Below are 26,160 nucleotides of genomic sequence, written 5' to 3' on the forward strand. Positions count from 1 at the left end.
GAAGAGGATGTTTTCAAGGGCCTTAAAGGCAGTTGAGAGCACACAGCACATAGGGGAGAAAAGTAAGGGCTTTCCTGCCGGGAAGAGGGCACGATGAAGGAGCCCACGGGATGCCATCCAAAGGTTCGCGTGCCAATTCGAAGTAGGGCAGAGGCTAGAGACTACCTGGGGCCACTGTAAAATCTACATTGAAATAAAATCCAAGCTTTGGGGAAAGTGGGACTTTTCATCCTTCATTCTTGGACTCAGCGTTCTCTCCCCCAGGGAAATGCCTGTAAACGTGCCCTCGCTGAAAACTACCCGAAATTGTACACTAATGGCTTGAAACCCTGAGGACATTTATGACGATGCTTCTGTCATGCACTTGGAGTTTGGTTTTCTTTTTAAAAGAAAAAAATGTATTATAGGTCAGCGACAAGCCGACAATCGTCTTGTTTAAGCCTCTCAATCACGGATATACAAAACATGTACACACGCGGTTGATTTTCGAAGTATTCTTTTTTGTTCTTTCCATTACATCCTCCTATGTCAGGACAGAAACAATGCTCATCTCGTGGAGCCCTGACATCATTTTGCACACAGACTCACATGCATATTTCTCACTAGAGGGTGAGAAACAGAGGGCTAGAGGGTGTATTATGGAGTGGCTTCATTCACTGGAGTGCCGATGGCCATGGACACACAGACCCTGTTCTTGCCAGGTTTTCTACTGGCAATGATATCTTCTCCACATAACTCAAAGCTAGAATCCTAAATCCAGTTCGTTGCTCTGTGATTCAGTTAAGAGATTAGAAAGGTCAAAGGGACTTAGAGAACCTTGCCCAAAGCCTTCCCGAGACACAGGTTAGAGCAGGGTTATGTATGAGTCCTATTCCATCTACACTCAAAGCTCACGGTCTCTGCTGTGCTGTGACGTTTATTTTCCAATAAATTATAAATATATAAATACTAGTTCCTGGAACTGCATGCTATAATTAACACTTTAAAAAGCAGATGTAAGTGCAGGTTGGTCTTACGCAACCTTGAGTATTTGCTACAGACGCACTAGCGGTGGGCGCTAACATTTTGACAGTGGCAGGGGTTTTGAAGTGGATGGCGGTGGAGCCATTTAAAGCTAAAGCCGTTATGAGTTTATGAATCACAGGTGCTTGGTTGCACGCTTTCTAAAGTGTTTGCCCCCATCCAGGTTCTGGACGGGCAGATCACATCTGTCAGGTGCCGACACTTTTCACCCTCATCAGGACAAGCTCAACAGTGCTTAGACGCGTGCCCACCAAGTAGTCATTTGCGCTGACTCCAGTCGACCCCAGAGTCAAATATTTCACAACACCCAAGCCTGGAATGGAAACACCTTGCAGAGCAGGCTTGAGAAAGAAAAGAAGGATTCAGAACAATGTTACATATGCTGCTGGCTCAGAGACACTCCACAGCCACGGCCCTTCCTTTCTGCTCCAAGGCGTTGGTGACATTGCAGGAGACCTGTATTTGTGCAACTGAGTGTGTTTTGCTTCCAGGGTATCTGTTGGGTCCTGTCCTGGTGGATGCAATAGATCTAAATGGTATGTGTATGCAGTGATGGGGAGAACCTAGCAGAAGAAAGGTTTCTGAGCTCAGAAGGTAACTGCCATGCCACCCAGCCAGCAGCTGGGATCTGTGGCTGAGGAGAAACCCGTCTGTAGCTCTGCCTTTGTCTCCCCAAGTCAATTTTTCCTTCCTCTGTGTTAAAACTGCAGAGATTGCAAAAAATAAAAAATAAAAACCCACACATTTTTCTATCCCAATGTCACAGCTCAGTGGGTGAGATTTAAAAAGAAAAAAAAGATGATGCTCTCATCAGATGAAGCGGCAAGCCCCCTAGAGCCCACCAGACTGACAGTTCCTGCAGGAAGCAGCCAGCTACCCACGAGGCGAGGCACTATTTTGAAGCCTCCCTGTTACTTTTCTATTTGAAGGTACAAGTTCGAGTGTGAGGCTCCAATACCTAAGTGAGAACATAAAGCAGTTTGAGTCTAACACCATCTGGAAAAGCCTTAGGAGGTTCACGTTATCGTTACACCTGCCAGTGGGAAGAAAAATCAACTCTGAGTTTTAGAACGGACTGGAGTCATTTAGGTCTTGCCAGAATCGTTCCCACGGCAGCCCTGGCAGCGCCTACTTCCATCCCAACGGTACCCTCTTCTCTCTTTACGTCTTCCCTTTGGAGAGTCGGACGGGAAGAAAGCCAACCTTGGAAGTAGCCAATGAAGCGATAACTCACTACACTCTGCCACCAAGTCACCAAGGTTACCTTCCGCAAGCCTGATCGAATTTGTTTTTACAACCTACCTGCAATCTCTGCCAGAGAAGTTACATCAAGTGTGTGTGTTCCAGGTGGCAGAGAGGAAAGCTAGGCCATTAACACGTATGCATGGGAATTGTCACCCGGGCTCAATGAAGAAAGCACAACGCTTCTGACACCGTTCTCCCGCTCACATTGCCAGCCTGAGGCTCTGGGACTTGCAATATTAAGCTCATTGCGCAAAGGCACTGGCTAAGCACCGTTGTACTGGAAAGCCTACATGGACTCAATTCTGGCTCTCTAGTGTTAGGAATGTGATCGTCTCTCCTGTCCTTATCATTTTACATTGGCTTAAAGAAAGGTTTGCGTTACAGAGGATTTGGCTGCTGGGGCTGAAACGACCAGGCTTGTTACACAATAAGTGAACCTAAGGAGAAAGGTATTTTATTTATAGTACCACTGTATCAAATTTAATTTCCTTCTTACCATGGCAACATGCACAAATTCAGAATTGGTGGAATCTCACCAATAAAATATATTTAGAACCCTGCAAAGGGGGAGGGGTGGCTGGTAAACCATGTCTATCCAGAACCAATTAAAATGCTTAAAACTGAAAAATGTCAGTCAAATGGGCGTGTGTGAGCAGGACAGGAGTTGGGGTGAGACCTGACGAGATTCAACCAGAAAGTGCTTTGGTTTGATGTTTGCAAGACTTGCTCTTTTCAGATTTGGGGGCCTCAGCTGTAGCTCAAGCCAGCTTCAATCACCATCTTCAGATTAAAAAAAGCTAAATTAACAGTGGAAAGCAGGAAGAGAGATTCATTCAGCGTGATCACATTGGGAAGAGGGACCGAGAGATCCAGTCACCTCCCCTAAGCCCGTCTTTGGGCCCTGAAGTGAGATCAGAGTTTGAATAGAGGACCAAGGACGTCCACACCTAAACAGTCCCAGTCAACGGGTGGTCCTGACTGTCATTGACTCGCCCTTGTCTAGGTTCCAGTCCTGTAAGGTGGTCAATAAAGTGTTAGAACTGGTTGAAATCTGTGCAGGAGTTGAGTTTCTCCTTTGGCTGGGGCCTTTTCCTTCTCCTAGCATGAGATCTCTGGAGAAATCTCCATTTCTTTAGGATCCATTACTTGAATAGTGTGATAGTCACACAGAGAAAGAGTCACAAGCATCTCTTTGGAAGATCTTAGTTTCTGGTCGACCGGTTATATTACTTTAAACCAGCTGTTTGCTCAGTGGCAACCGTAAGGCTCGCCTCCTGACTTGTTACCCAAAGTACCATCATGCGGGGCATTCCCTTCTACCACAGTCTCTCCAGGCAGGCAACACTGCCTGCTCGGGGTGAAATCTGGTCCTTGTGGTTCAGAAGGGATCTAGTCGCTTTGAGTTCACGAAAGACAAGCGTTGCTTTTCTCTATAAAGTGATAGTGCCTGGTGTCAGCACTAGGCCAGGCATGTGCAACTGAGAAACAGCAGAACTTTTGCCGTTTTACAAATGTTCTATGGAAAATGTTTGTATACATATTATCTGTATACCTATATATGTATATCATCCCTCCATCCAGAATTTACAGGGACTTTCATTGATTTTTTTTTTAAATCAATCATAAGATCGACCTGAATTCAAATGGCATGACACTTTATCACAAACAGCATTCGATCTCCTAGTTACTTCATTCCATTCTTACATTAACAGTTGCATGTTCCAGTTGAGTGTGGTGATACACACTAGTAACCTCAGCACTTCCAAGGCAGAAGCAGGAGGGTTCTGAACTTGAGGTCAGCCTGGGCTACAGAGCAAGTTTGAGACTATGTACCAAATGGTCTCAAAATATTGATATTAATAACAATTGCTTGTCCTGTATATCATATTTTCATTACATATAAATCTTAGCTCAGGAAAGTACTATTGCAAGAATGCCTAAAAAAGAGTGTGTTTCATTTAACTGATGGATAATTAAATACTTTTTTACAACTTGGGAGAAATGTATCTGAAACCAACCATGATTTCTCTTTGCCTGTACCTAGTGTAGATTTGCCCCTGGTTCGAAGGTGAGATACTCAGTGTCTTAGTATGGCCCCTATGCTTCTGACCTTTGACTTCAATTGCCGTCTAAAGCTACACTCCAAATGTTGTTCAGTTATATAGAACTGTGCTTTTCCATTGTCCTCCTAAACCACTTTGGTCTTTATTTAGTAGTGACTGCTCAAGGAGGCATCTGTCTGATTCTAGAGAGGAAATGCTGTCTATACAAACAAACCGAAAATGGTTTAAGACATGGTGAAGAAGAAAAAGACTCAAAAGCCAAGCCATTAAAATGGGAGAGAGAGCCTCCCAGGGCTGGCTGTCTTGGGGAAACACTTTGGACGGCTCTTCTGAGTACTCTTTTTTCTGAAACCACTGGCTGATCCCTGTGTCCAGTGTCCAAAGGTTTAGCTGAATTGTCAAACTAGTCTTCTCTAGAGTCAAACGAATCTAGGTCCTGATGACGTTGCATTGTGGTTTCCAGTCAATACCAGCAGACAGCCCGTTGTCCACAGGTTCTTTAAATCAGACCAACAGGTTTACCAGAAGCTTTCCCTTCGTGACTGCCTCCCGCAGTGCCCCAGCAGAACAGCTACAGTGGGTGGGATAGAGGCAATACAAACCCATTCAGCCTTAAAGAAAGACCCTGAGTTCAAACACCCAAGTTTGGCCTTGATGCTCTATCAAACACAAATGTGGGGAGCAAACAAGCCTGGGGCACTATCGTAGACTCTTGACTTTGCAAAATACAACTGGAAACTTTCTAGGCCATCAACAGGCTTGCATGTTACAGTGTCAGGGTCTACTGAACGACAAATCATGAACTAATATCAATGTCTGGAGGATCCATCTTACCACTTAAAACAACCAATCAAAACCAACCGTGTCCTGCAAACCCTAGAGCCAAGAATTGAACAATAAGAACTGACATTCTTGGTCCTTTATTTGCATATCAGGAAGCTAGAGGGAACCGAAAAGAAACCACCAACAAACAGGACCAGTCCATTCTGTCCCTGCTCTGCCCACTGCCGCTGCACTAAGCTTGTCTTTTTCTACTTTTATCTAACTGGGATGAATTCTTCACCATTCTCAATCCCAGCCCACCGTGGTCATATGAAACCAATATACTCTGCTGCATGTATGTCTTCACCAATCACCTACATGCCAACTTGTAGGTACATATGTGCACAAGAGTGTTTCCCACATTTCCTAGACGCCTTCTTCCTCCAGTATAAACGGCTAGTGTTACCAGAAAGCTGACATCTGCTGCAGGAGACGTCGTCCAATCTTGGGAATTATACTGGGAGCAATCACCCTAGTCAGTGACCCAGAATTGGCCTTCTTGTTTCCCACATCGATAGTTACAAGTCACCTTATAGCCAAGCTAGAAAACCTTTGCCTTCCCCATAAGACCGCTGCGTTTTAAAAAAGTATAGCCCATTCAGAGCAAAGTGAGGTGTTCTGTAAAGTCTTGGTTTGGGGTTTTATCCCACATACAATGGCCTGTAAGCTACATGTGCAACAAGAAGCCCAGGACTGCTTTTTCACCAAGAGAATGCGTCAGCGTCTTTTATTCAGAAAGGACCAGAAAGATCTAGATGTTCATCTGCATTCTCCTTTCCCATTCCAGGTGGGCAGCATGCTGAAGACGCCCACATTTCCTATTTGGCTGTGCAACCTCAATGGAAATTATGGCGTCCTTTTCTGCACAAATAGGCAGCTCTTGTCGGACTGGAAAATGGAGCGTGTCTTTGATCTGCACTTTTACAGTGGGCAGCCCTCCCAGAAGAAGCCCATGCATCTTACAATAGGTGAGCACTTGAGACTTCCAAGTGTGTGCTTTAGTGCACTCAGAGGGGTGGCCGTCGTTGTTTAGCAACCGTGTGGTTTTCTGTGCTAGCACTGCAAGAAATACTTAGACTCAGTTTCTAAAATAAAGCCTCTGCCTTAGTATGAATCCATTGTCATGTGGGGCTTTAAAATGTAGGGGTGTGTGTGTGTGTGTGTGTGTGTGTGTGTGCACATATGTACGTGTTAGTGTCAGAAATAACATGGAAAAATAAACAAATTCTAGATAAGATAAAAAATAAAGTTTGAAGGGTCAAATTTCCAGAACTATTTCTCCACAGCCCTTTCTTTAAGCATGAGGTCTCTCCATTCGAAGCCCCAGGACAGGCATGCAAAAGCAAAGGAGACACAGAGCTCTGCCTGGCCAATCTTTATATGAGCAAACACGAGACGGTCGGTCATCCAGTGACATAGCGGCTAAAGTAAGAATGCATTTCTGTTCATCTTAATTCTGAAGACATTTCTGAGTGCAAACTCTGAGCCAGATGCCAGGAACCCACTGGGCATAAGTTCTTGCAAACCTTCAGCAGATGCTGGGAGAATCACAGATGAGCAGACTGCTTTTGTCTCAATTACAACTTCAGTTCCTTAAATTCATGAGGAAAAAATGATTAATCTTAAGAAGTCTTTAAATACTGGTACCTTTGACAAGACATTAATAGTGGACAAACTTGAACTCTGTCCAGCAACCTTGGTTTCATTTATGGGGTTTTGTCAATGGCTGGCTTTGCATTTAGCAACATAAGCCTGGGGTTTACTAAATTTTGCTGTTCTCTCTGCATCTAGAAATGACTCTAAGAACAAATTTGTGCAGCTCTTTTCTTTAATTATGAGAAATGTATATTAATGCATTTACTTTAGTGCGACATTGGCTGCATGTTCTTTAACAGCTATTACCATTTTTCCTTTACCGACCTCTGAGGTAAACCCCATTTTTCTCATCTTACAAACGTCCCACGTGATCTATTCTGAGTATGGTGTTGAGAGCATGTATAACACAGGCATCCAATTCCCGCTAGCCATGTGAAGCAGGTACTCTGATATCTATTTTTGGTTGTGTGGTCGCTATGTTCAGCCACTAAATGAATCAATGAAGCACGGTGATGACATTTTAAGTACTTCTGAAATGTCACCTGGTTCATGGGAGACAACCTAGCCTGGAAAACAACTTCGAGCTTCCCTTTCTAGATTTTACCCCCAAACAATCTCTTCTCGAAAAGGGTTGAGCTTTCCTGTCACCTGTTTTCCTGGTAATATCAGTGACATGTGCCTGATCCTATGTGTCACCTAGTGTTGCGTTAAATGACAAGGATATTCACAACCCAACACACAGCAAGCCTGGCTACTACGGACCTACTCTGAAAGGGTATTTCAGTACACCGTCTGTAAGACTTTCCCTCCTTCTAGTCAGTTCTAAGGCTCCCTGGGCCAGCCCCACCCACCTTGTCTCTTTTCCTTGTGTGCTGGCTTCTTCGGGACTAGGTCAGTGGGCCTGGATGTCAATGCTCCCGTTCCATCCTCAGATACTCACTCGCATCACTGGGAAGGGGAGCGCCGTGAAGATAAACATGGATCAGGAAGACGGTTTTCACCGGTGGAAATGGCAATCAGAACTAAATGGAGAGAGGCTACCGTCAGTTGGAATGGAGCTAGTCCCTTTTTCTGAAAAGAAAGCTAGAGACTTGTCTGAGGGGTCAGAACAAACGGCGTGCAGAGGTACAGCGCATGGGTGAGCATTTAAGTCCTGTGTTCCTCTTTCAAGAGCCCCACTGAGAAATACCACCGGCTGCTTCTCATGTTTCTCTCCGTGTGCCTTCACAGTTGTTATCAGTGCTGTAGAGAATGTGGTTTTATCCCAGGGTCTCAACAGTGGCTCCTTCACTTAATTCAGAAGAGAAAATGCGGTCTGTCTCTCTGTGTTTTCCAAACTGCTCTTTTTCTGAGACTTCACTAAGACTGAAGCTGGGAGCTCACTTCCATTTGGGGATGAAGTCATCAGGAAGATATCATCAGCTTTTAGCAATGGCAAGAGCTCGAGTCTCCTCAAGCCTTCCCGGTATGGGCGGTGTTCCTTTCCAAGGACGCACCTCACAGGGCCACATTAGCGGGCTCTTCTCAGTAAAGTAGAAATGGGCTTCCTCCCACTCGGTGGTGAGGGGGTCGATTCCCCGTGGGCGGGAATCTCTGGCAGGGTGGGGGCTGAGGACTTATGCAGTCAAGGCATCAGGCAGAAAGACTCGTTCTTCCTACCAGTATTCTGTTTGTTTTTTTTTCTCTCCTAACCCAGATACAAATAATAACAATAAACATAAGCTGAGACAGTCTTGCTCCTACACAAAACAAGCTTCTGCAAAAATAAAATCTCATCTCAGTGTTCAGAGAGGAAAAGAACGTCTTAAAGAATGTGATATTTCTCTCGTATGCTAAATGCCTAAGAGCCTTTCCCGAGGAGATACATAGACTAGACACGTGTTCTTTTGTACAAGAGAAGCATCTAGACATTTCCCCACCCCCACACCCTATTTGCTATATATTTCTATATTTGGATATAGAAACCAAAGGTCAGATCCCAAGGAACAATGTCTCTGTACTCAGTGTCCACATTAATTTATTAAATGCCTTTTCATTTGGCTCAAGAATAGTATATAACCTCAGAGGAATGTGGAGAAGAAACTTTCAGAGCGGGTAATAAATTGTGTATAAGGAAGAAGCCTACGGCTCAGATGCTGATGGTGGTTCCGCTATCGTCGGGACTTTCTTCCAGAGTTTTAACTACATCAGACATTTGAGTAGCGCTCTACAGACCCTGAACTCCTTTGGTCTTACAGACACTGTGTTTTTTTTTTTGGGGGGGGGGGGGATTGGGTCTGAAACAAGTTTCAGTTTGTTCTAGGAGAATTCAGTTGACTCTTTTGGCATTAATGACTGGAAAGCTTGAAGGCATATTAGAAAGTATTCTGTCGGGACACAGGCAGTTCAAGAGATACCGCTAAGTCTGAAGCAATGAGGACATTCTTTTGCTCCAGAACAATCTAGGCCCTGGTCCCTGAGGGATCCATGACTCTCTAAGATCAACTGTGGTTCCTCCTGTATGGCTGAGCATGGGTGTGCTTGCTACACAGACAACTGCAGGTTCTGCAGGAAGAAAAAGAGGTAATAGCTCCTGAAAACACACGAGCATCTCTCGCCCAAAGTAGAGTGTTCAGTACTACAGCCCATGGAAAATAGCCCAATCCCTCTGTTTTCTCTTTCTGCCTTTATTTTTTGACTTTTCCTCCTTAGTCTGAAGTTTTGCTTTTTTATACCTGTATTAGCTTGCCATGTTTCGTATGTTGTAATTTATGTTAAATTAGCTCTGGAACAAAATTCTACTAATAAATGAAGGAAAGATTACATTCTTATGTGTTGTTATATGCAGAGGTATTCTTCACTTGGTACGCCTTGTCAATATTCTGTGTAAATGAGTTTTTATTTCGTCTTGGAGTGAAGCACCCACTCATGTTCAGATTTGTTTTTAAGGTGGGGATAGGCTATTTAGAAGTAGGTATTGCTGCATTCAGTGTGGCTCCCGTGTGAACCTGACTGTGGTGGTGAGGAAATGAAGAGAAGTCAGACACATGGAAAAGCTGGGCTAAGTGGACTGGGCTCTGGAATGAAGAAGCCTCAAGAGCATGGAAGCTTAGCATGTTTACTATATACAGTGCAACAGAGAGTAGGGCTATTGCACACAACTGAGGAAGGAGGCGGGGTTATTTTTATTTTATTCTTTTAAAAGAAAACAAACTATCTTTTTCCATTATTCATTCCAATCCAAGTTCCCACTCCCTCCTCTCCTCCCATTTCCTCCACTTAACCCTTCCCACCACCCTCATCCACTCCTCAGAGAGGGTAAAGCACACTGCTTTGGGGAAGATCCGAGGCCCTTCCTACTATATCTAGACTGAGCAAGGTATCCATCCAAAGAGAATGGGTTCCAAAAAAGCCAGGACAAGCAGTAGGGATAAATCCTGGTGTCACTGCCAGGGGCCCATTAGTCTGCCCCATCTTTGTCAACCACTTTCAGAGGGAAAAGTTTGGACCTATGCCTGTTCCCTCCCTGTCTGACTGGTGTTGGTGAGCTCCCATTAGCTCAGGTAGACTGTTTCAGTGGGTGTCACCATCATGGTCTTGAGCTCTTAGCTCATATTTTTACTCCTCCTACTCTTCAGCTGGACTTTGGGAGCTCAGTCCAGTTCTCTGCTGAAGGTCTCTGCCTCTGTTTCCATCAGTTGCTAGATGAAGATTTTATGGTGACATTTAAGATAGTCATCAGTGTGACTATAGGGCAAGTCCAGTTCAGCCCCCTCTCTATTGCTTAGGGTTTTAGCTGTATTCATCCTTGTGGATTCCTGGGAACTTCTCTAGAGCCAGGTTTCTTGCTAGCCCCATAATGGCTCCCTTAATCAAGATAATCTCTTTCCTTGCTCTCTTCGCTGTCCTTCCTCCATCTTGACTATCCCATTCCCTCAAGTTCTCCTCCCCCTCCTCTTCCCCCCTCCTCTTTCCCTTTCACCCTCCCTTCTCCCCCCACCCCCATGCTCCCAATTTTGTCAGGTGATCTTGTCTATTTCGACTTTCCAGGTGGATCTACATGTTTTTCTTAGGGTTCACCTTGTTACTTAGCTTCACTAGAATCATGAACTATAGACTCGATATCCTTTGTTTATAGCTAGTAACCACTTATGAGTGAGTACATACCATATTCATCTTTTGGGGTCTGGGTTACCTTACTCAGAATGGTGTTTTCTAGTTCGATCCATTTTGCATGAAAATTTCAAGATGTCATTGTTTTTTTTTTACTACTGCGTAGTACTCTAATGTGTAAATGTGCCACATTTTCTTTATTCATTCTCCCACTGAGGGGCATCTAGGTTGTTTCCAGATTCTGGCTATTACAAGTAATGCTGCTATGAACATAGTTGAACAAATGTTTTGGAGTATGACTTAGCATCTTTTGGGTATATGCCCAAGAGTGGTATTGCTGGATCCTGAGGTAGGTTGAATCCCAATTTTTTGAGAAACTGCCATACTGATTTCCAAAGTGGTTGTACAAGTTTGCACTCCCACCTGTAATGGATGAGTGTTCCCCTTACTCCACATCCTCTCCAGCATAAGCTATCATTTGGTGATTTTTATTTTAGCCATTCCAAGTGGTATAAAATGGTATCTTAGAGTTGTTTTGATTTGCATTTCCCTAATGGCTAAGGATGTTGAGCATTTCCTTAAGTATCTTTTGACCATTTGAGATTATTCTGTTGAGAATTCTCCATTTAGTTCTGTACCCCATTTTTAATTGGGTTATTTGGAATTTTGATTTCTTGAGTTCTTTATATATATATTGGAAATCAGTCCTTTGTCTGATGTGGGGTTGGTGAAGATCTTTTCCCATTCAGTAGGCTGCCTTTTTGTCTTGTTGACTGTGATCTTTACTTTACAGAAGCTTCTCAGTTTCAGGAGGTCCTATTTATTTATTGTTGCTCTCAGTATCTGTGCTACCGGGGTTATATTTAGGAAGTTGTCTCCTGTGCCCATGCATTGGAGGCTACTTACAACTTTCTTTTCTATCAGGTTCAGTGTTTTTGGATTTATATTGAGGTCTTTAATTCATTTAGACTTAAGTTTTGTGCATGGGAATAGATATGGCTCTATTTTCATTGTTCTACATATTGACATCCAGTTATGCCAGCACCATTTGTTGAAGATGATTTCCTTTTTCCATTGTGTAATTTTATCTTCTTTGTCAAAAATCAGATGTTCATAGGTATGTGGGATTAATATCCAGGTCTTTGATTTGATCCCATTGGTCAACCTCTCTATTTTTATGCCAGTACCAAGCTGTTTTCAGTACTGAAGCTCAGTAATAGAACTTGATGTCAGGGATGGTGATGCCTCCAGAAGTTCACTTATTGTATAAGATTGTTTTGGCTATCCTGGGTTTTATGTTTTTCCTTAGAAAGTTGATTATTGTTCTTTCAAGGTCTGTGAATATTTTGCTGGGATTTTGATGGGGATTGCATTGAACCTGTAGATTGCTTTTGGTAGGTTGAAGGCAGGGTTATTACGTCCTGATAAACAAGAAGGCAGGGTTTATTGTGCATAGTTGGTCAAGGGAATAGGTTTAGCCAATCCAGGTAGGTGCAGTCTTCAAGCAATAAATATCTAGGGAGAAAAATCATAACAGACATTTTCTGCACTATTGACATCCCCACGCCAACCAAAGAAAGATTTTGCCATCTCTCTGAGCCTCACCCTAAAGTGGGGATGGGTGGGTAAGGTTTTGCCTTTTTCTCCTATGTAGCATGAATTCTAGTTGGTCTTAATAATAAAAACTCGAAGTCAGCTATCAGGAGGTGAAAACTGAAGGATCAGAGAAGCAGAGCGGCCACTAGAGAGTTCTTAGCTTTACCAATGCTCAGATCAAAGGACCAATCCTATTCTCAGACTGCATCCTCAGACTGCAATGAACTCCTGTCTCCACCCGCCTTATGTTCCTCTCTCCACCCAGCCAGATCACTCCTGTCTCCACCTCCCTAGTTCTGGGATTAAAGGTGTGGGATCACAAGGGCTGGGATCACCTTTGTGCAAGCTCTCTTTCTTTTTTAGATTCGATCAATTTCGTGTAGCTCAGGGTGGCCTTGAACTAACAGAGATCCATCTGTCCCCAAGTCCTGAGAGTAAAGGTGTGTGCCACCTAGTGCCTGGCCTCTAGTGGCTTAGTTCTGTGCTCTGATCTTCAGGCAAGCTTTATTTGTTAAAAGACAAACAGAGTATCACTACCCCCCTGGTCTAAAGCTGCGATCCTTGACATGACTGTGTCCATGTGAGCGGCACATTTTGAGTCCGGACTTCATTCACTCAGGGTTTCCCGCCCTCCCCACAGGCTCTACACTTCCTGAGCCATCAGTTTACTTTTAAACGTCTTGCGTCTTGAAGGCCATGTCTTCATTCTTTTCCCTGTTAGCCTCTCCAACAGGAGAAAGGCTAATTACATGAAGATGACTATATTAACTTTTCTGAAGAAGTGACTTGAACTGCCCATGCCTTTAAGGGAGAATGAGTTGATGAGGAGCTGGAGATATTTTCGTTTTGAAATATCAACCTTGTTCCAGCGAGTTTTATGTCAGCGTGACACAAGTGGGAGTCATTCGGGCAGAGGGACCTTTGAGAAAATATCTCTGTAAGCCTTTGCCTGTGCACAACATTTTAGGGCTTTCTTTTTATTACTGACGGATGTGGGCGGGCCCAGTCCCTTGTGGGTGGGGCTGTGGGCTGGCCCAGCCCCTTGTGGGTGGGGCCGTCCTTGGACAGGCAGTATGGAGTGGTTATGAAGGTAGCCTGAGCAAGCCAAGGGATACACGCCAGCAAGCATCAATCCTCCATGGCTTCTGCATCACCCCCTGCCTCCAGGTTCCCACTTGAGTTCCTGCCCAGGCTTCTTGGGGATGGATTACAAGCTGTGCATTAAAATAAATCATTTCACCCTCAAGCTGCATATGCTCACGATTTTAGCACAGCAATAGAACCCTAACTAAGAGAAACCCAGGCTCGTATGCTCCCCCGACTAATAGTCTACTATCCGAGGAGAAACGTGGGTTATCTTTTTTTCAAGTATAAACTTCCTGATGTCACTAGACCAGATAGGACTAGGCAAGGGGTGGGCAGGCCTGGGTTTCCTGTACCTTATCCTGCAGAAATAGCCCAAAGAAAAGAAATGAGAATTGTGTTGAACTGTCCAGATCACAAGCAACCTTCACTCATACCCAGACCTGACCTCACGTACACGTGAATAACTAACACTATTATTAATGTTATAATTGCCTTGATAGGGCCTTTGAGACACCATCTTTCATGCATTCATTCATTCATTCATTCAACTTTTGTAATATGCCTGTTACTTTGACCAAAATATAGAATAACTTAAAGGCATTCTTTCTATTGGCTCATTAGCTCATAGGTTTCAGTCATGGAGGGGAGGGTGGACCAGAGCAGAACAATTCATATCATAGTGGACAGGACAATAGAAGGGGGCCAGGGCAATGTATAACTTCAAGGATACATCCTTAGTGGCCAAGTCCTCCACCAAGACTTTAATTCCCAAAGTTTCCAGAATGTCCCCAAACAGCAGCAACAGCTAGGGACCAAGTGTATAATATAGATCTATAGGGGCCATTTCTGCCCTGTGTGCCAGGCCCTGTGATGCAGCTCTGAAAACACAGCAAAATCAGCAACGTCCTCCCTCCTCCCTCCTCCTCTCTCCTGCCTCTCGTAGGACTTAGACTTTCCTGAGGAGGCGGCATGAACCAAAAACCCACCAAAATGACTCCAAGTTTGAAAGCTGAGGTCAGAGTTTACAGGGAAGGGAGTCTGGTAAGCCAATCTTATAAGAAGTTTGGGGAAAGATATCTCTGAGGAAGAGTCAGTGAAGCTGAGGCGGCAGGGCTGAGCAGAGGTAACAGGGTGAACGGAGGATGACCAAGTGGGTATGAAGCTCCGTGGTGAGGTTGCCAGGGGAACAGAGAAGCTAGCAGGATGGAAGAGCAGAGCCAAGGCGGAGAGTGGGTGAGAAACAGCTGGACTGGCAGGCAAGGGCCCACCAGGAGGCAGTCTACACTAGGGGCATTAGAGTCTTGAAGGATTCTCAATAGACCTGGCAGGATTTATATTCTGAACAGATGCCTTGGTGTGCAAACAGACTGGCAAGAGACAGGAGGGCATGCCAAGACCAGCTGGATGACGTGGGCTAGGACGTCCTGGGTGAGGATGATGGGAGCTGATTGTGGGCAGTTACAGGAGACTGGAGTGGGTCCTTTGAGGAAAGTATTTAGGAGGAATAAGCTGAGGTGGGCTGCATGGTGGGCTGGTGGAAGGGGAGGGAGGATGGTGGAGGACTGGTGGTGGGGAGGGAGGATGGTGAAAGAGTGGTGATGGGGAGGGAGGACAGTGGAGAAGTGGTGAGGGGGAGGGAGGACGGTGGAAGAGTGGAGATGGGGAGGGAGGACGGTGGAAGAGTGGTAATGGGGAGGGAGGACGGTGGAAGAGTGGAGATGGGGAGGGAGGACGGTGGAAGAGTGGTGACTTCTGAGTCTCTGGTTGGATAACTGGTGAAAGCTTGCTCCCTCCCCAAAGGAGGGGGAGGTAGGCATGAGAAAAGGAGCAGGAGATGGAGAAAAAGAAGCTCTCCCACTGGCTAGATCTGGTTTGGACTGCACAGGGCCAAGACCAACACTGAGAAACACTATCAAATCATAGGGATTCGCAATGATGTGAGAAATCCAAGGAACCTCTCAGAAGAAGGCCAACCTCAAGTAAAACATGGGCATTTCCTGCATAGTAATGGCGTTGTGTTTAATTTAAAATTTTTAAGTATTCTGATTGGATGTTCTATGGGGAAGGAGGGAGGGAAGAAAGAAGAGAGGGAGGGAGGGCCACTGACTAATTTCACAGGGGGAAGCACTTCCCAAATACCCACAGGGCCAGAGTATGGCTCAAAACAAGAGCATGAGTGGCCCCCTAGAGGACATGGGTGAGGGGCGCACATGGCAGCAGTGACCGAGAAAGGAAGATGGAGAAAAGCGATCCAGACCCAAGTGAGGTCAGCAAAGCCCAAGGGCAGCAGCCGCACTCTGCCAGGTGCTCCCTTCTGACTTGCTATTAGTAGAGGTGCTTGCCGGGCTGGGGTGTAGGTCAGTGGTGGAGCACAGTGGTGGAGCACTCAGCCTGGAGTTCAGCCCCAGCACTCAAGGGGAGCTAAGATCTCATGAAAATAAATGAAAAACTGGACTGCAGAAATGCATCCTTTTGTGAAACCCTAAGGTGGTGGTGGTGGTGGTCACAGAAACAATCTAAATAAAAGAGGTTTTTAGTGAATGGATAAGTTAAAAATCAGAGAGGACCACGTTTGAGTGGATTCAATCAGTTATTTTCATAGTATCCAGCTCACTCAATTAATTTACTAACTTATTTATTTATGAGGCATGGGGTCTTGAACTCTTTGCTGCTGAGAATGACCTTGAGCTTCTGATCCTCCTTCCTTGGCCTCCTGAATGCTGGAATTACAGGCAAGCGCCACCATCTAACCCGGGGCTTCATACATGCTAGGCAAGCCCTCTGCCAATGAGACGCACCCACACCCCACAGCCGAGTCATATTTAAAGCATTCATCTCAAATCTCTATCCAAGAAGGACTTGGGGTGGCCAGTAAATGATAAACTTCTGCAAAACTTTGCATTGTTTTTTTTCTTCAGTGACTGAACCAAACAATAAAGTATTTTCACTACTGTCCACTAGGTGGTGCTATAAGAGTAACATTTTCTATTGTAATTCCAAGTAATAGTGGGCAACTTTTACACACACACACACACACACACACACACACACACACACACACTAAATACATCTTTAAATGTGACATACACATGCAATGGAAATAAAAAGGGATAACATACCTAGATGGCTGCATCATAGTTGGAGATCCCATAGATGAACTTGAGAAGGTTATGCCGAGGGAAGGACCACACATTACACAAGTTAGTGTGTAGTAAATCATTGTATCAGACAAAAGTAGATGATGACAGTCGATTGACTGTTTTCTAGGTCTGGAGGGTGGTTAGATACCTGAAAAAGGAGGAAGATGGGGACAGGGTAGTGTCTTTTTGGGAGATGATCATGATTGGGTTATGATCCAAATCCAGCAGGCTCTCCCAGTCAACCCTGCCATGGAACCAGGTAGATAAGATGCAGACCTTCACCTCTCCTTCTGTTGCTGCAGACCCAATCTCTCAATCTTACCCCAAGCTCTGCAACAGAGCACCAATGCAGCCTCCCTTTCCCCCTTACCCCATTTTACATGGATCCCACAGATCTACCCCACCTAACTTTGTTCCCCAATTCCAGCATGCCCCGTCAAAGCCAACCCAGCCAGGGAAACAGGTAAGCCCCTGCAATCTTCACCTCTCCTCCTGCCTCCTTCTGCTCTTGCGGTCCCAATCTCCACTGTCATCTCTATAGCAGGACACTTGCTGTGGTTTCCTTTCCCCCTCTGACCCCATCCCCAGTGGGTCACAAAATTTTTTTTCCACAAGCCTTCCTTCCCCTAACTCATCCATTATCCCAGTCCCCAACACCAGCAGGCATTCCCTTTTGTCTCCTTCATCTGATTTTATTTAAATCTGTCTGTTTGCTTTCAAAGGATGAACGATCTGAGGAGGGATTTCACAATCCCTTTGCTTTGAGGAGCAAAGAACAGTATCAATTAGAAATTCCAGGCACTAAAATATGACTTTCTACAAATCTAAACACAAGCAAATGATTTCTGCTGTTCTCAAAACCCATCCCTAGAAATTGCCACCAGCCAAAGAGAAAGGCTGCCACCTCCAACAATAAAGGCTCTAAAAGACAGCGATGACTAATTCTTTTAAATGTAATATTTTCCAGATAAACTGAGAGGGAACCTTTAGATAATATCTTCCTAGATCTCGTGGAAATTGTTACTAGCATAATTAAAACATTTTATCGTATATCATAGAACATTTAATTACACTAAAAGCTCATTTCATATAACAAAATGTTCATTATTTTTGCCAGCTATTAATTAAAGCATAAAATTGTGTGCTAGTGATCATTTTTAACTCTATTTAATCTTTTTGCTTTTATTAAACAAAAGGAATAAAATTAACAGGAAATGTCCAAAAATAAAGTTATTTTAGATTATTCAGATATTCGACTATAATCATTTTTCAGGACCATCAGGGTTTCCTTATGAGCCCACATTTGGTTGTGGACCAAATACTGTGCCAACAGCTAACAAAAAAAAAAATCACAAACTTAGCTATAAATTATACTGAATTATTATAATTTTAAAAATAAAATAATGATTGTAACTTTTCATTAAACTAATTCAATGTGTTCTCTCAAAGAAGCAGAATGCCGAAGATGGGACTTATTAATGGCTAGAAACACATGGAATTGTGGGAGGTGGCTCAGCAGTCTTTTCAGGGCTCTTTGTCATCCATTCTGATGCTAACAGGCATTGGGAAGGTCTAGATGAGCAACAACAAGTGCAATACACACATGTGCACACACACACATATATTTGCACCCATGTAGAGATACAAAAGCACACACGTGCACATATAACCTGGTATCACCTGGAACGTGTGTCAGTTCTTGTTGGCTCTGACTTTCAGAGGCCAGGACCTTGGTGACTCGTGATAACTGGTCCAAGAGTCAGGAAAGCTAAGTGGGTAGGAGACACGGGGTGAAAGTACAGCGGTTGCTGCTCCAACTACCTCTTGTGCTGAGACAGCAGAAGTATGCCAAGCTATGTGAACTACAAAAGGCTGGCCGCTTCGCCAGCCCCAGGCTCTCCTCTCCAGCCCCAACAGTCTCTCTGACCAGAAACATAGAGGAAAGGGAAGTCTGGTCCACAGGTTTTGGCCTTGATGACTTGGCAGGCTTTAAACACATAGCAGTCTACCCCTTGTCAATGTGGCACCGACACACACATGCTTAAGCCATGTTTCCAAATAAAGACAAAGGCTGTTGCACAGGACCTGATGTGAAGCGAAATTCCCAAAACACAACCAACGTGAAGCTCCTCCCATGAGGAACAGACGCAAGGCACCTCTGCTCCAAGTTCATTCTCTGACAAGCATTAGCATTCTCATCGGGTAAATTAAAAGTAAAAATTACATCCTTTTAACACATCTTATGGTAAATGATCAAATGATCGATGCAAGGGAGAAAAAAACATTTGAGCAGCATGTAGCAAATGGCGAGAGAGCGATCTCTGGTCCTCATTTGTATCCAGTCCCAGCTTAGGGTCCTTCCCACAGCCCCCTGCTCTCTGCCAATGCCTCAGCCAGTCATGGCTCTTTGCGAGGTACAGCCTGTAATTCAATTTTACCAGAGCCTGGTGGTTTAAATAATTTGACTGCCTTTGTAATCTAGCTTGCAAGTCAGTTCTCAGAGACAGTTGTAAGACTTCTTGAAAGGTTCAGGTTTCAAATAGTTGAGTGCTATCCACCGTTATAGCAAAACTCCTTCCTCTCCCCTAGACATGAATAAACTACCTTGTTTCTTATACCAGTAAAATAGATAACTAAGAAAATACTAAATCACTCAGCAATGCATGCCAGTAATCTCAGCACTCAGAGAGCTGAGGCGGGGGGATTATGTGTTCCAGGCTTGCTTTGAGCAGCACAGTGAAAACATCACAAAATACCCAAAATTAAATTAATAAAAAAGCGTTGTTGTTGGACTGGGGCGATGGCTCGGTGAGCAGAGTTCCGTCTCCAGAGGCCACACAAAAATGCAGGTGTGTTGCACAGTGGCATGAAGTTGTAGCCCCGGCACTGGGGGTGTGGAGACAGGTGAATCGTTGGGACTCACTAACCAGGTGACCTCCCCTGTCTGAAGTGCTAGGCCAGCAGGACACCCTATTTCAAAAAGAAGACAGACAGTGCCTAAGGAGCAACACCCGAGGTTGCCTTTGCCCTCCACACGGTCATAGACGCCTGCGTGCACACACACCTACACACATATGAACGTGCACACAAACACACATACAGCAAAAGAGCACAATGTTGATGTTCAGTATCTCACTCTAGAAATGAATGGTTTGTCCAAACACATAAAGTTTTATTTCTGATAGCAATTTAATATCTGTTTTTATATATCCATCAAAATACAGTATGATTGTCTCCTTGTGTAGCCCAAGCTGGCCTCCTAGTCATAGTCCTGTCCCCTCTGCCTTCTGAGTGGTATTACAGTCATGGGCCGCCATGCCTGGCCATGCAATTATTCTGATCAATTGTAAACACACATGCGCACACATCATACACACAAAAGGCTGGAACAGTCATCAACCGAGGTAATGTTCTTAACAGAGTTTTAAGGTCACAGGCAATAAGACTAATTAGGAAATTTCTGTATATATCGTTGAAGATATCATCAGGAAGGATCTTCAAATGTATCATGTCCGAATAAACTTCTGTAGGGCAGTGGGGTGGAAAAGCTCACGGAGAATATGTAAGATAAAACGATCTGTTTTAAATATTAAGACCTCTTTCCATCTGAGAGAAGTCTATCCATGCATTTTTAAAACAGAGATAGCAGGCAGCAAGGAAGTAGTTTAGAGAGATTTTGTGGATAAGTAGAAAGGATTAACAGATAAGTTTTAACTTTAATTTCCTTGCATGTCAGGGATCACAACTTTTGATCCTACTCAAGTCTGCGGCGAAACTCTTAGATAATAGCAAAAAGGTATTCAGCATCCTACCAAAAGCAAGAACACATTTGGATCTGCACGCCCAAGCAAAGGGAACAATGGCAGCCAATGCTCTGAGTCTGGCTGCTTAGCTCTGCATTGCGCTCCCTCGTAATTAAACCCTCTGGTGATGACGACACAAAGCATGTCCCTTTACAAGGGTGCAAAAGGCATCCTGTCTTTTGTAATTTCCGCTCAAGCATCTCGACACACTGTGTTCTATAAATGTGTTTTTAGGCCACACCTACACGACAGTCACTGGCCTAATCAGGAATATATAATCCAGGGGAGTTTGCTGGCATTTAATCAGAAAGCCCCACTCCAGAGGGGGGCCGCTACAAGACCCTCAGCTATTTAAATAATCTCTAGCCAGTACTTGAGGGTGTTTTCATTAGCATAATGGATGTCTGTTGACATGCATTTCCCCTGATAAAATCTATAGTTTGCTTAACATACGTGAATAGCTAAAACAATTTAAAGAGCCCATTTGCATTAGTGCCGTATAAAAATGCTTAACCCCTATGAATGTCCACCCACCTGGCTCATTAAAACGTTCCGCATCCATCTAATTTAAAAGGTCTGTAGGTTGGCTGACTCCTAACAAGTAACTCAAAAATCCTGCCAATAGGACTGCATTTGTCCCAGATGCAACTCTTGTTTGTTCAAGGGGCACGGAGAAGCAAGAGGCAGAGTCCTCTCAAGCTCACTGAACCAGCCATGCGCTATCCGTACATGCTTGCTAGTGAATACGCATGGAGGAGGCCTCAAACTGAGGCTTTCTTCATTCAGACTCCGTGGAGACATTGCAGGGGCTCTATTACCCCGGATGGGTGCCCAGTATCCCCCACGGCCAGCTTGCTCTCTCATGAGCAACCGAGTCTGGGCATGAGGAACAAAAGGTTCCGAAGCGTGCTCAGGTTCATACACACCTGGGAGAGATAACGATAGGATTGGAGCCCAGGGCTGGCCACCCTGAAAACCTGCCATTTTTACTGTCCTGTTCCGTGACCCAAGGAGGCAATAATTCGGGGTTCCAGGAATGGAGCAATGGGTCAGGCTGAGCCATTCAGGTTGCCTTCCTACAGGTAAGGTTGCAATGTAGTTAAAATACAAACTCTCAAAAAGTTCTGACTAAGAACCGGAACATCTGCTGAATCTGCCCCGCCCCCTGCCTCCGTGATTTCCCCCCCCTCCCCATTCAAGCTGTGTCTGGCCCCTCCTACAGAAGGGCAAGGGTGGCTGGTACCAGCAGGTGCTTCTACCTGCCATGCCACCTCTTAGCTCTTACCAAGTCCTGCAGGGGGAATCATCTTCTCAGCATCTTTGTATATGCCATGTGAAGAACAGACGCCAGTTTCGTCATCACTTTTGGTCACTGAACACAAATTCCCATGTGAAGGAAAAGACCTGACCACATAAGCAAGAAGGTAGAGAATTGGGAGAGGGAGAAAGATTCTCAAAGATGAAGTTTGAAAGTATTCAACACTAACACTTCAGCAAGCCGTCCTCAAACTGCTTGTCACCGCTTAATGAAAAAGGAACCAGAGAAGCAGCCTGGAGCTCTAACCTGGCCACAAAGGTCAAGGGCAAAGTGGCAGCAGAAATACAATTATCTGTTTCTTTCTGACCTGGAACTAGCAAAAGCCAACAGGTAAATTCAGTCATAAATGCAACCAGCTGTCTCCCATTTCAAATGCCCATCCTGCATTTCGGGCCACACAGAATGGTCCTTCACTGACAACAAGTGAAAACAATAACAATTCCCAGAGGCATTTTCCTACAGCCTTCACCAACAGGGCCACCCAGCCAGCAAGTAGAACCAAGATCATGCAAAGCGCTCTAACACATACGCCTGGTGAGTTTCACTCACGCTCTGCCTTTAGCTGATGGGTGTATTGCTTAAGACGTGTCCATCGAAATCCAAAATAACGGAAGCAGATTTTAAAATCCCTGCCAAACAGTAGCCTTCTCCGATAGGAACTGGCTAAATGGTGAAAATATATTCACGGGATGGGAAGTTACACCAGAAAACCTACATGTTTATATGAAACTATTTCTCGATCAAAAAGTTAGATTGAAAAAAATTATAGAACAACTTCTGCAATGTGAGAATTATTTTTCTGACAAAAGAGAAAGATACACAGAGTTCTCTCTAAATCCAGGGTGGACTGGGTTCAGAATTCCTCAAATACCAAAGTTAGAGAAGGTTTAAGATCCTTATGTAAAATGGTATGGTTTCTATATACCCTATGCACGTCTTCCTGTCAACATTAAATCATATCTAGATTATTTGTACATAATAAGATTTTGTATCCATAGTTATGTTGTTGTATTGGAGGATAATGACAAGAAAAAAATCTACAACTTTTAAAAAATATTTTCAATCCATGGCCTACAGTAAAATCCAGGATTATGAAACCCACGGACGCGGAGGGCAGGTTACATTTGCTGTTTACTGTAAAACCTCGAGGAACCCGCAAAGAGTCACAGTGACCTGCAAAGATGGAGAAAAGCCCTGGAGGCAAAGAAGGGAGGCATGAGACGTGTCAACGTAAGAACTTACATGTCAGTGTAAGAACTCCAACTGTTTGCCTTCGGAGCCAATCTGATGTCAAAATTTTTCCTAATCTTTTAAAATTGCTTGGTTACACAAGATTTTACTTTTGGGGGAAATCTTATGAAGAGTATGTGAAAAGTCTTTGTAGGTAAAAATCGTTTCAGAATGAAAAGTCTGCAAATCTTAGAGAAGGTGTTAGTGTTGCCAGAATTATTAGAGCCAGGGCCTTGTTCCGCTGTCCTCGCAAGCCAGATTCAGCCACCTGTCCCCAGTAAGACAATTAGCAAAGCCACACGAATAGGGAGAAGCAGAAAATGGAGAGATTTATTCAGTATGGTCCCACTGGGGAAAGGAACAAAGAGATTCAGCAGCCCCAGTCCCAGGTCCATCTTTGGGGTGCTTCTATGAAGTCTGGGCTTGAGAGAAGCCCAGAATGATATACATAGCTAAGCGGTTCGGTGGAGGTGTGGTCCCACCTATCCCTGACCCATCGTTGCTGAACTCCAGTCTCTCCTGAAAGGTGGTCTGAAAAAAAAAAAATCTTTCAGGAGGACAAGTTCTCCCTCAGGGAAACTGGAAATTCCAGTTTCCTAGGACTATCATTTCAAAAATCTGAGAATCAAGGTGAGGGTCACGAATATCTATAATATTCTTATTCCTGTCGAGTGAAAAATAGAAATAAAAAGGAAAGGACCATGATTTGGTACCAGGCTTCAGAACCTAATGAGAAGAAAGGAAGAAAGGAAGGAAGGAAGGAAGGAAGGAAGAAGGAAAGAAGGAAGGAAGGAAGGATGGAGCCAGACAGTGGTGGCGCACTCGGGAGGCAGAGGCAGGTGGATCTCTGTGAGTCCAAGGCGAGCCTGGAACAAGAACTAGTTCCAGGACAGATTCCAAAGGTACAGAGAAACCCTGTCTCAAAAAAAAAAAAAAAAAAAAGGAACATGACTGCCCCTACTAGGTATGGAGGAAAAGAAAGTTTATTATGGATATGTGGGAGAGCATAGGCAGAAGCAGGGAGCAGGGACATCTGGGAGAGTCTAGAGTGGACATGGGCAGACTGAGCTGTGCCCTGCAAGGCGAGGAGGGAGGAGAAAGGAGAGAGGACAGAGCAGAACCAGGTGCCGCAGCCATGAGACCCAAAGGTACAAAGAAAGAAGGTAAGCACAACGGTTGCACTATAAAGGGATGGGCAGCCCAGCCCCCAGGTTGGAGAAGTTCAGCGTAGGGGTTGTGTTTGCCAGCCAAAAAAGCCACGCAACAGATAGGGACTGAAGGGTACAGGGAGGACCTGGCAGCCGGGTCCACTTTGGTGTGTTAAACAGACACCTCAGTCATTTGTCCCAGGTTTGAATTCTAACACCCGTGGGGCAGGCTGCTTATGTTAAGAATGACAGCTTTGAAAAGGTCTCGAAAAAGCCGAAACATTCGGCTCCTGTTAGGAAAGCAGGGAGGAAGGACAGGATGGTAGGGTACGGTGTGACAGAATGGGCAAGGGAATAAAGGAGAGACGCTGGCTGTTGGCACGCTAAATCTCATTTACCAGACCCCCCTGACACGCTGGCATTGAACAAACAAAAAGAAGGCAGATGCCGCGTGCCCACAAGGGGGTACCTTCGGATCCAAGTCTGGGCGGGGCACTGGTTCTGAAGAACAGGCTGGAATTTGTAGCAAAGCCTGCTCTGTGCCCTTTCCCTCGGAAGCATTTACCAAGGACTTCAGTAAGCTACAGGACCCTCTTCTGTCCACAGCAGGGATCATACAAATTAAACCCTCGCTGCAGGGCACAGACATAAAAGCCTTTACTGCGGGCAATGTATTTACCAACCCCCGGTGCTGGAAAGCAGAGGCCTCCAGAACGGTTACTATGGTGAGGGAGAAAGCCCGTCACTCACCTGATGGGTGGTATCTACTGCTTGCTGATAGGGTCACACCTCCACATTCTCAAGAGGATCTATTGTATAGATGCCAATATATGAAGTCCAAGCCTGAAAGTGTGCGAAACTCCCCAAATAGTGTGCTGGGAAAGTGAGGTCAGCTTCTAGGCAGTAGGAATCAAAAGTAAAGAGGACTCCATACCCACACCAATACCTTGAATTCATGACTAGTTCTTTAACACCAAATTCGAAGCAATAAGCTACTTGAATTCAGCATTATTTTCATCAAGATTACTTTGCCGGGCTGGAGAGATGGCTCAGTGGTTAAGAGCATTGCCTGCTCTTCCAAAGGTCCTGAATTCAATTCCCAGCAACCACATGGTGACTCACAACCATCTGTAATGAGGGTCTGGTGCCCTCTTCTGGCATGCAGGCATAAACACAGACAGAATATTGTATACATAATAAATAAATAAATAAATAGAAAAATTTAAGAAAAGATTACTTTGTCAAAGATGTATTATTTCTTCAAGAGCCGGGTGGTAAGTGTCCAGATAAAACTGTGGACTAGAAATTACTTCCACATGACCTAAGGGGAAGGTTTGTGGGTATGAGGGGGAGAAACAGCCAGAAGCTTTTGGGAGAGTCCAGAGCAAAGAAAGTAGGAGAGAACCCTGGAACATAGCTAGGAAACTGGACTTGGTGGTGAAAATAGGTGTGGGGGGGTTGTTGGAGAACAGGAAGGGAGGTTGAGAGATAAAGACAGAGAATGTGGTAAGAGACTAAGAGAGAGAGGGCCAAAAGAGAGGAAACATAGCCAAGATGGTAGAGTTATATGAGATTGAAAAGCTCGGAGGGGGAAACCCAGCCCAGGGCTGGAGAAATTTAGGGTAGGGAGCAAGATGGGAAGAACTGAGAAGAACCACGGAGAGTGATGATGTTGAGAGAGCCTGGAGCCAGCATGTCTTTGTGTGCTAACAGGCACCATGGATGGCCATTTGTCCCTGCTGACAGTGATGAAGAAATGGCTCCACTGGTAGAGGGACCTGGCACCAGAATATGGGGGACCTGACACTGATAAACAATAATAATAATAATAATAATAATAATAATAATAATAATAATGTTCTTTAAAAGCAAGGAAAGGGTTCAGAAGCTCACAACGGTCACCTGTAAAGTGCAGAGGAAAAGAAGGCGGATGCCCAGAAAAGAAGCCAGACACTGTCCCTTGCCTGTGGCTTCCACAGGGAGGAAGAGGGGCAGGGG

The 26,160-nt window shown here is 44.6% G+C and overlaps 1 protein-coding gene and 1 long non-coding RNA gene across 3 annotated transcripts in view; one reads left to right on the forward strand and one right to left on the reverse strand.

Moving 5' to 3' along the window:
- Mindy4b (MINDY family member 4B) overlaps positions 1 to 8,211 on the forward strand; it is a 30,284-nt gene extending 22,073 nt beyond the window's left edge. For both annotated transcript variants that reach the window (XM_048424855.3, XM_085676492.2), the window contains 2 exons: positions 5,941 to 6,121; positions 7,682 to 8,211. In XM_048424855.3, coding sequence (XP_048280812.3) covers positions 5,941 to 6,121; positions 7,682 to 7,824 — 324 coding nt within the window. In that variant the 3' untranslated portion in view covers positions 7,825 to 8,211. The remainder of the gene's footprint in view (positions 1 to 5,940; positions 6,122 to 7,681) is intronic.
- LOC125394139 (uncharacterized) lies at positions 5,321 to 16,807 on the reverse strand. The gene is made up of 3 exons (XR_007230115.3): positions 16,643 to 16,807; positions 7,601 to 7,771; positions 5,321 to 6,745 (listed from the first exon to the last, which is right to left on the reverse strand). It is a non-coding gene; the product is annotated as an uncharacterized LOC125394139 (long non-coding RNA).
- Positions 16,808 to 26,160: the final 9,353 nt, after the last annotated feature.

The sequence above is a fragment of the Myodes glareolus genome, chromosome 20 (assembly GCF_982192425.1).
Source record: "Myodes glareolus chromosome 20, mMyoGla1.1, whole genome shotgun sequence".
Taxonomy (NCBI): domain Eukaryota; kingdom Metazoa; phylum Chordata; class Mammalia; order Rodentia; family Cricetidae; genus Myodes; species Myodes glareolus.